The sequence below is a fragment of the Lontra canadensis genome, unplaced genomic scaffold, assembly GCF_010015895.1.
Source record: "Lontra canadensis isolate GAN:19392208 unplaced genomic scaffold, GSC_riverotter_1.0 scaffold79, whole genome shotgun sequence".
In the NCBI taxonomy this organism is placed as follows: Eukaryota; Metazoa; Chordata; class Mammalia; order Carnivora; family Mustelidae; genus Lontra; species Lontra canadensis.
In genome coordinates, this window is record NW_022631073.1 from 1,047,964 (window position 1) to 1,057,673 (window position 9,710).

General features: G+C 61.8%; 1 protein-coding gene across 1 annotated transcript in view; it reads left to right on the forward strand.

Annotated features, from left to right (window-relative positions):
- The first annotated feature begins 202 nt into the window (after positions 1-202).
- The window catches only part of STK32C (serine/threonine kinase 32C), a 68,006-nt gene continuing 58,498 nt past the window's right edge, over positions 203-9,710 (forward strand). Inside the window, exon 1 of the mRNA XM_032882055.1 lies at positions 203-533. Coding sequence (XP_032737946.1) covers positions 272-533 — 262 coding nt within the window. The 5' untranslated portion in view covers positions 203-271. The remainder of the gene's footprint in view (positions 534-9,710) is intronic.

A 9,710-nucleotide genomic window follows, 5' to 3' on the forward strand; every position in this document is an offset into this window, starting at 1 on the left:
CGTCCCGCCCCGCCCCGTCCCCGGCGCTCGGCCCCGCCCCAACTCCGCCCCCGGCGCTCGGCCCCGCCCCGGCCCCGCCCCCGCGCGCGGGCAGTCGGCGGCACCGGCCCCGCAGCCAGGACCCGCCAGCGCCGAGGCCGGGGAGCACTGCGAGCGCTGCCAGCCGCTCCCGCTCCCGCTCCCGCTCCCGCTCCCGCTCCCGCTCCCGCTCCGCGCACGGCGGGCGGGCCATGTCCCCGGCTCCGGCCGCGCCGCGCACCCAGGTCCGGCCATGAGGAGCGGCGCGGAGCGCAGGGGCAGCAGCGCGGCGGCGCCCCCGGGCTCGCCGCCCCCCAGCCGCGCGCGCCCCTCCGGACCCGACGCGACCCCGGCCCCGCCGCCGCCCGCCGCCGGCCAGCCCCGGGCCCGGGACGCGGGCGATGCCCGCGCGCAGCCGCGCCCCCTGTTCCCGTGGAGCAAGTGGAAGAAGCGGATGGGCTCGTCCATGTCGGCGGCCGCGGCGCGGAGGCCGGTGTTTGACGACAAGGAGGACGGTGAGTGCGGCCGCAGGCGGGGGCCCCGGGCCGCTCCGGGGACAGCGCGGGGGCCCGCGGCGCTCTCGCAGGGGCGCCGCGGCCGCAGCATTTCCTCGCGTCCGGACGCCGCGACCCGCCGGGGTGGGGGTGGGGGGGCGTCCCGGGGCGTCTCGGTTTCCCAGGAAACTCGCGGGCGGTGCGTGCGGTGCCCACGCGCGCCGGGGCTCCCGCCTGCGTCCTCCGTGTCCGGCGGCGGCGCAGCGTGCGGGAGTAGGCGGCGGCCCGCCCTGCCGGGTGAGGGTCCGTGGCCAGAGTGGTCCGGCCTTAGCTGCCCACCGCGGCCGCCTGCGTTCGTGCTCCTGTCGGGGCGCGCGCGGCCGGTCTGCTCTGCTCCGCGGCGTGCCCGCTTCTGAAGAGAGATGCGCGCCCACAGGTGGCCCGGCCCCCGCCCTGGGAGCTCTCGGTCTGCAGAACGGTGTGTCGCGCTCCCCGCAGGGGCTCAGATGTGCGGTGGAGATGGCTTTGCTTTTGTGCAGAGAGACCTGCCCTTTGGGAACTCCCTTTGAGAACTTCATCTCGGGTCCTCCGGCAGGGAGAGGCCTGACCCAGACCACCCACCCGCATCTCTGGAGTGGCCTGGAGGAGGCAGGCGCCTCCAGAAGACAGTGACGGGCCACCGTGGACGTGGCAACCACCGGCAGGGAGGGTCCGCCTCTGGGGCCCTGGCCCTGGCATATATTCACCCGCAAACATACAGCTCTTTTCTACAGATGTCGTGCAGATAATTTAAATGGTACAAGGATGACACATTTGATGTTTTTTTGACATTTTCTTAAAATAGTTGAAATATGCATTTTTCATCTGTAGGCAGCCTGCAAAGGTATGATGGGTCTTTTATAATTTTAGACCACAGCTCCACACAGGGGGCCAAGCTATTTATACTGATGAATAATTTAAACCTGATAGGAAATCACAGTAGTCTGACCGCAGGCCAGTGCTGGTGAATGTGCCATGCCTGGGGGGTCACTGGTGCAATGGAGAGGCTGCCTTGGGCTGCCCAGAGGGTGCTGGGCTGCTCAGCTTGGCCACGGTCAGTAGGGAGGAGCATCTGTGACCCAGCACGTCAGTCCAGGGTGTCCTGGGTCTGCCTGTCATTGTGTTCTGAGCTCTGGGGAAGCAGAACTCAGTGCTGTGACTGTTTCCTATGTTATGCATTTTTGTTTGAACATAAATATTCCGAGTAAAGAAAGACCAGGGTGCATTAGGAACTGATCGGGAAGCAGACTGATGTTTAGCTTCTCTGGCTGCGTGATGAGAAAATGTCTGAGAGACGCATCTGAGTTCAGCGCTTGCTGGCGTCAGCCAAGAACTGGCCAGTCTTTCCATGTCTTAGCCTTGTGCTCTCTGAGGCAGAGAACGTGGAGATAGAGAAATCGATGTCGCACGCGGCTGCCTTCAGCTTTTTAACGTGGGATTTTTCTATTTGCTCACGGTGTATTTATGGCTCAGATTTCAATGATGATTAAAAAGGCAAAAAGAGCACAGACTCTGTTGATACTGCTCACAATCTGATTTGGGAATTCTTCAGCACATCCCCCCACCCCTGTATGGGCCTGGAGTAGGACGGCGGAGGCAGCAGCCGCTCCGGGCGTGGGGGAGTGGGGGCTGACTCTGGCTACAGGTGCTCGCTCTCTGGCACACGTGACCATCAGTTACTCGCTCATCCCTTGGCACGGCGGCCACATCCCCAAATTGAACGCCCCGTTGGGACTCCTCCAGGCTTTGCGTGGTGAGATTGGGCTCAGCAGCCATGGGCTTTGTCGGTCTAGACGGTGCTTTGTCCCACGTGTGCGTGTCATGTCGGGGCGCTACGGCTCAAGCATCCCGGCACAGACTTGTGGAGGGCCGTGGGTTTATTCAGAGGAAAAGAATGGGGTTTGGGGCGGAGGAGGGAGAGTCAGGGAGGCAGGCGGCGTTCCCTGAGCCCCAGCTCCTTTCCGGGCCCAGTGTGAAGTACCCCCCCCCCCCAGCTCCTCCAGCCAGGGGTCGCATTTCTCCTGCTACTGTCACTGTCAAGCTGGCTTGAAGAGGCCACAGCACGGCGCTGGTGCCGGTGCCGGAGAGGAGCATTTACTGGGACTGCACAGTTGCTATGGCGACGGAAGACCTTCTGATGAATTTTTTGGATTAAAACTCTCAATTAATATATCAAGTTCGGTATGCAGAGAAAAGGGTAAAAGAAGGGCAGTTTCACAGAGCACCAGGTAAATCCCAGCTGAAAAGTGTGGTTGTGATGGACAAGTGTCCTCGTCCCTGTCAGTCCCGCGGGGTCTAGAGCCCGTGCTTGCTTGGCGGGGCCCGGGCGTGGTGCGGTCTCTTCGTCTCTGTCTCACGCTGGAACCAGGGCACCTTTCCCCACTCTCGCTGACGCCTCCTCCACTCCCATCCCTCGCCGACTTCTGGGAACTGTGGATCTGAGCCTGCCTGGGGACCTGCCCTGCCTTGGCAGCCCTGCCCTGGAGCCGCACTCCTGTGTGAGCCCCTTCGTGTGTCATGGTCTCGGCGTCCCGTGTGGCATGAGGCTGGGGCGCCCACCCTTTTCCGTAGTCATGATCAGCACTCAAACCCCAGTGACGTTAGCTTCCTAGTTGGGGTGACTAATTACCGTGAGGTTTGCTCCCCGAGAAAGAACTGGGAATAAGGGAGCCCTTGAAGGCCACATATACCTGGCCTGGGTCTGTTGGGTGGGTGGACAGCATGCCAGGGCGGGAGGCCACCAGATTCTCAAGTCACCTTTCTTAAAATGTAAAAATAAATAAATAAACAAATCCTTTGTTTATTCCTAATTACAGAAGCATGAAGATGTATACATGTGCATGCTTTCCTGTTTTTCCTAAAATTGTCCTAAATAGGAGGGTCCAGACGCATAGGGTTAGCACCAAGACTCTGCAGTGAACGTATCAGTGAGCGTCTTCTGCGGCTTTGCTCTAGGAACGTTCTCACACTTCCAGCCATGGAGAAACACACTTTTTTCCTTTGATGCAGGAATGGATCGCGTTCCATACGTGGTTTGGTCGTAACCTGCTTTTTTACTTAGTGGGTGCTGCCAGCATCTGCTGGATCCGTAGCATGTGCTGGCTGGGTTCACACGAGAAGCCCTTGGACCCGGCTGGGAGCTCCACTCCATGGCGCCCCTAAAACTGTGGCTGCCTGGTCCCCGCCCCCCAGGAATTCCCCCTGGGGGTGGAGCTCCGCACCCGTATCTTGTCAGGCTGGTGGTTCTGACCAGTGGCCAGGGCTGAGTCCCTGCCCTTCAGCCTTCCTTGGTGTAGACGTGACGTTCTCTGCTTCCTTCCTTTCCTGCCGTGGGACCCTGGGGTGTTTCTACTTTCCTGAATATCACAAACAACCAAGCAATGAGCAGGGTTCAGGGTCCTGCAGGTATGGAAGACCTTGCCGCCCCCGAGTTGTGTCCATGGAAGGCATCGTGACACAGCTGACCCGCTGGCGTCCTTAGGAAACTGTCCCTCTGTGCGCCGGGGGCTGTCCTGGGTGTGCCTTCCGTGACGGCCCCCGAGGATGTGGCTGCTGTGTGCAGGGTACCCAGACCCATGGGGACGTAAGGGGGACTGGCAGCAGACAGGGAGGGGCCCAGGTGAGGGGCACGGAGGGCAGAGCGCGGAGTGGTGGGGACGCAGAGCCAGCCATTGCTCATTCCGGGCACGTTCAGGCTTCCCTGAACCCCCACCAGCCCTGGCTGCTAGCGATATTTTAAATTTCTAATCGTCTGGAAGGTAAAAGGATTATACGGATACTTTGAGTTTCTCTGGCTACTGGTGGGACCTAGGGTCTCTTTGCTTCTCACGTTGGGCGTCTGTCTCTGTGGATTACTGGCGCCCACTCGAGCCCGTGCTTCCTGCGGGGACCGTGGCGCCCCGTGCCTTTGCCCTGTCTACAAAGCTGTACCCCAGATGGCCCCTCCCCACCCCCGCGCACGTGTGCCGCCTGTCTTGCAGTGCTGCTAGGGTTTTGGGTACGGATGTATTTAATTTTCACGTGGTCAGATTCATCAATAGCTTCCTTTCTGGCAGTTTCCGGCCGTGGTGTCCTGTTACTACTGTGCCGTTGCCGGTGGACAAGCCTGGGTGTGCCCCTCCTGCTGCTGCGTTCATGGAAGCTTCCAGCGCGTCTGGAATGCCGTCTGGCCCGGCGGCCGGGGGTCTTCTTGCTGGGGCCCCGCTTTCCGAGGTTGAGCACATTAGGCTGTTAATGCGGTGGAAACGTCCTGTGCTGCGCGTCGCTTGCTGGTTTTGTTGGACCATGAGCAGGATCTCCCCGCGCACGGCACGTCACGCTAGCCAGCGCGGGGATGAAGGCGGCACCTTCTTTCTGAAACTCGCGTCCGGGAGAGGCCGCCGTGCTGCGACCCTTGCTGGTTCCCCGAGGGTTTCTAGCAGCTTCCATCGACCTCGCTCAGCACCCGGCTGTCAACCGGCAAGGAAGGATGGTCGGCGCCTGCGTGGTGACGTGCCCCCCTCTTGGCGTTCCCGAGAGCTCGCAGGCCCGAGCAGAGCATCTGGGTGCATGCGTGGCTGGCCCCCCGGTGCTGATGGGGCCCTCATTTCTGGGCCAGTCTGGCCCCTACTTATTAGGAGCTTGTTTCCTTCCCTCCCGATGCGGTGGCGGTTTTCTGTGGGGCCCAGACTCGGGCTAACGGTGGTTCCCACCCCCTCCCCCACCGCAGGTCTCCCTCGTTGGTCAGAAGCCTGGTGGCTGCAGACTGTGGGGTCCTTTACCAGCCGGCAGGAATGGTGCCGAGGCCCTTGGTGTGGTGGTGGGGATCCGGGCTCTGGCTGGGTAGGAGGGCATGTGGTCTCTTGGGAAAGCCCCCTTGCGTGTCTGTCCCTGGGTTTCCGGGTCCCGGAGGCACTCAAGGTGTTTCTCTCCCCACAGCTGACAAGGCTCGTCCTAGAATGGACTTGGGACCTACTGTCACGTCAGCTCTGCACGCCTGTCCATCTGGCCGTGTGTTTTAAAGTGCTAAAAATAAGCTGATTTTCTTTTAAAAATTTAACCACCCAGCTTTCCAGTCGAGAAGGAATGTCAGAATGCCATGGGGGTCGTTTTTGCTCAGGGCTTCTCTCTGGGGCCTGCTGGTCTGAGGGAAGCAAAGCCGCGGAGAAGCGCTTGTTCTGCACAGGGTCAGGGCCACCCAAGCAGGGTCTCTGGCCATCATGGGTCCCCAGGGAACAGGGGGATTCTGCTTCAGCAGGTCTGGGGGGGTCCGGGAGTCTGCACGTCCCACCAGCCTCCGGGCGACATCCCCACTGCCCGTCCTCCAAGTCGGGAGGGCTGAGCAGATGCACAGCAGGTGCGGCTGAGGAGGGCAGGACCCCCGGGGCTCGGTGTGCAGGGCGACGGGCGTTGGATGGGAGACCCCACACACCCTGGTGCTCCTCTGTGGACATGCTGGCTCTCGGTGTGAAGCTGCCAGGCAGGGCATGGCACCCTGTCTCTGGTTTGTCCACGAAACCACTGCACGTTCCATGGTCTCCCTTCATTGCCAACGAGGACCTGGCATCCTTCCTCCGACCGCCCCCCCACCCCGGGGCTGCGGGTGCGAGTGCAGCCAGCGACATGTTGCTGAGGGCTATGCGGACACTTGTCCCAGAGCTGGCCACTTGGAGGGAGCTCAGGCACGGTGGGTCCGGCCCCAGCCCCAGCCCCAGCACGAGGGCCTCCTGAGGGGCTGATGGGGACGGTCTATCCTCCTGGGGGGCCCCAGCAGCCGCTCGGGCCCTCCTGAGAACATGTCGGTTCTTATTTCAAGGGCCTGTGCTCAGTTCCCTGACCGTAGGAAGCCCAGTCCAGTTCGACACTCACCCTCGTGAAAGACCGGACCTCCCGCCTGGTGTCGCTCCTCCTTCCTGTCCACACTGTCCTGCCCCCATTAGAGCTACGTTCCGCCATGTGTCTCTTCATGCCCGCCCCGCTGCAGTCCGTGTGTGACCACAGATAAATGTAAGGCTTTCGTGGCCGCTCTTGCTCCTGGCTGGTGTGCCAAGCAATGGCTAGACCTTGCTGTCCTCAGCAGGCAAGTCTTCTCCATCCCGCTCCCCATCCATTAGGGGGGATCGATATGTCTTCCCCTGATGGCATCGCTGTGCCGAGCTCGTCTTGGGGTGTGCCCTCCCCCAAGTGGTGAGCTGGCCGGGCGCCCCACAGGACATGCTGGGCTCCCTTCCCTTCCCCAGACACCGGCTGGATCCAAATGCTGAATGATTTTAACTACCAGAATTTGAGATGATTTGGGAGAAGCTGTAATTAATAAAATTATTGTTATTTTTAAAATCTGGGATGCCTGCTTCACTAAAAAATGTTCTGTCATTGACCTAAAATCTATTACTTTAAAAAACGAGGCAGCCGGCCGCTGTCAGTGTGGCCGAGGGCAGAGGGCCGCCCGGGCGCTCACCCGGCTCGCCCCCCTCAGCTGAGAGAAGGGCTGCCCCTCCCGGCCCACGTTTCTCCCGAGGTGACACGGAGCCCACGGACGGCCCCCAGCGCGGTGGCTCAGGCGCAGGCCCGTGTCGCTCCTGTGAAAACCCTGAGGATGTTATTTAGGCTCCAAAGCCGGGAGAGGGTGTGGGTAGGAGTCACTGTCGCCCCCCATTTATTAAAAATAGGAGCTGAGTACACTCACTTTCTCACAGTGATTTAGAAAGTTGACTTTAGAAAGGTCTCTGCTTTCAGAATTCACATCATGACTCCTCATGCTTTGTATGCACAAGGCAGAACTTGTGGCAAAAGCAAGAAATAGACGAGTTTGTCATTTCTTTCTGTCAGTGCAGCAGGCTCAGCACGGACGCTCGTGCCCATCCCAGCATGGGTTTCCTTTGTCCTTGCCGGTGACCCTGTGCAGGCGAGGAGGGGTCTGCTGTGCTCTCGGGGCTCCGCGCGCAGGCCCCTCGCCTCCCCTGGCACCTGGCTGGCCCATGTCCTTCCCTCCAGCTTCCTGCGGGGGGCTGGGCGGGCAGGGTCTCCACACCCTTAGAATATCCGGGTGATGAGCCACCCTGAACCTAGTGACACAGCAACCCCTCTTCTAGTCTCTCATGACAGGTGGGGGGTGTGGGGCGGGTCTCCCTGCTGCCCGTGATGCCTGCAGAGCCAGGACCCCGCGGCGGTGTCCTCGGTCCCCAACGTGGGTTCTCCCGGTGCCCCCGGGTCACATCCCTGGGGCTCTCATTCTCGTTGTCTGCTCTGTTGTCTCTTCCTGTTCTCTGTCACTTACACCTCGCGGCTCCAGTCCTGTCCCTTCCGTCTCTGTGAGCCGTTAGGCCGGGAGCGGCTCCCCCGGTGCCTGTGGCTCAGGCTCCCCTCACAGTCCCCATGTGGCTGTCAGCTCCGGCTGCACCGTCTGCAGCTCGGGGGGGGGGGCTGCTCCCAGGCCAGGTCCCCACCACGGGGCTCCCAATGGAGCTGCTTGCGTGGCCTCACGCCGTGTTGGCCAGCCTCTCCACGAGACGGGAGACAGAGGAGGAAGCCCGGGTGCCTTCTCGGACCCAGACTCCGCGGTCCTGTGTGGTCACCCCCCCCCAGGCCGTGTGTCCCCAGCCAGCCACCGCTCCCAGCCCACACTCAAGGGGGTCAGGTTCCACCCTTCGAAGCGAATGTCAAAGACTGGGCATATTTTAAACCAGCAGCTGTCCTCCGTGGTCTTGGGGCTTCTCCATGTCCACTGAGCTCCTCAGTGGGGCAGTGGGACTTCCTCCCACCACGCCAGGTGCGCTGAGGCCGAGGCACGGGAGAGGCGTGGATGGGCACCGTGTCATTTCCACCACACTCCGCGGGCTGCAGCGGGTCCCTGGCCCAGCTCAGGTTCAGGAGAGGGAACGCACAGCACCAAGACTCTGCCCCTGGGGGTGGCTGGCCGGGGCTGGCTGTCAGATGGAGTGGGACAGGGCAGGGGAGGGCAGGGCAGGGGAGGGCCAGGATGAACTAGAAGCCCCTGGTACCTGGCCGGCCTCTCAGGGCATCAGGACCACTGCCTCATACCTGCTCTTGCACTGGTGTGTGAGTTTGCTCTAGGCCACCTCGAACCTGGGGCCACATGGGACGCCAGTGTGGCCAAGAGGAGGACCCAGCAGCACCTGGTGCAGTGGTCGCTGTTTCCGAGTCCCTGAAAACCCTGGGACACACACAGCTGGGTTCAGGCCTCTGAGGGGAAACACAGGGGGCCCAAGAAGCTGGGAGGCTGTGAACCTCTGTCCCCACCTGGTTATGGACACTCTGCTGGTGAGTCACCAGCATCCTGGCTTCTAAGACCCCTGTGTTGCCGGGAGCCCCACCTGTGGCTGTCCTCGGCCATGTCTGTTTGTGTTGGCCCAATTCCTGTGTTTTCTTTTTCTTCAGGAATCAAGGTCATCTTGTGTTTCTGAAGTTGCATTTTAGCTTCTCGGGCAGAAAGGATGATTTGCAAAGTTAGCACATGACAGAGAGTGGAGTATAGGGACATGGGAAGGAAGGACATCACAAAGATAGGGCGCTCTGTCCCCACATGTGACCCGCGTGCCGGCGCTAGGGGGTCCTGTGGTGGTGTTTGGCAGCTGGAAAACCCAGGGCGGGCCTGCCCGTCCAGTAGGTGCTCGGGGCAGCAGGCGGGCTCTGGTACAGGGCGGGTGGGCTGCGGCAGGGAGGCTGGCTGTGGCGCTTACAGGGCAACTGTGGCTGAGAAGGGAGACTCCAGGCCTGGGGGGGAGGTGGGGGCGTCTCTGTGGTTCTTTCCGAGGGCGTGCTGTCGAACTGGGAGTTGGACCGTGGAGTCCCCAGTGATTTGGATCCTGTGCCCTTTACCCAGAGCCCACGACAATCAGAAGACCCCAAAGTAAGCGGCTGAAGCCCCCTTAAGTCGACGGTGCAGACGCCAAGGCAGGGGCCATGGGGACGGAGCCCGTCGGATGCACTCCGTGGTGGGGCCCCCTCCCGGCCCACGTGGGCCCTCGCCGCCACTCCCAGCCTGCCTCCCTGCTGACCCAGCTCCTTTCCAGGCCCACCCGTGCTTAGGGACTTAGGGAGGGCGCGACCAGCGATCCTGCCTCCCTGTGCTGACCGCGCCCTGGCCCCCGCGAGCTGAGCGCGTCCCCGTGGCCCCCGCGAGCTGAGCGCGTCCCCGTGGCCCCCCGCGAGCTGAGCGCG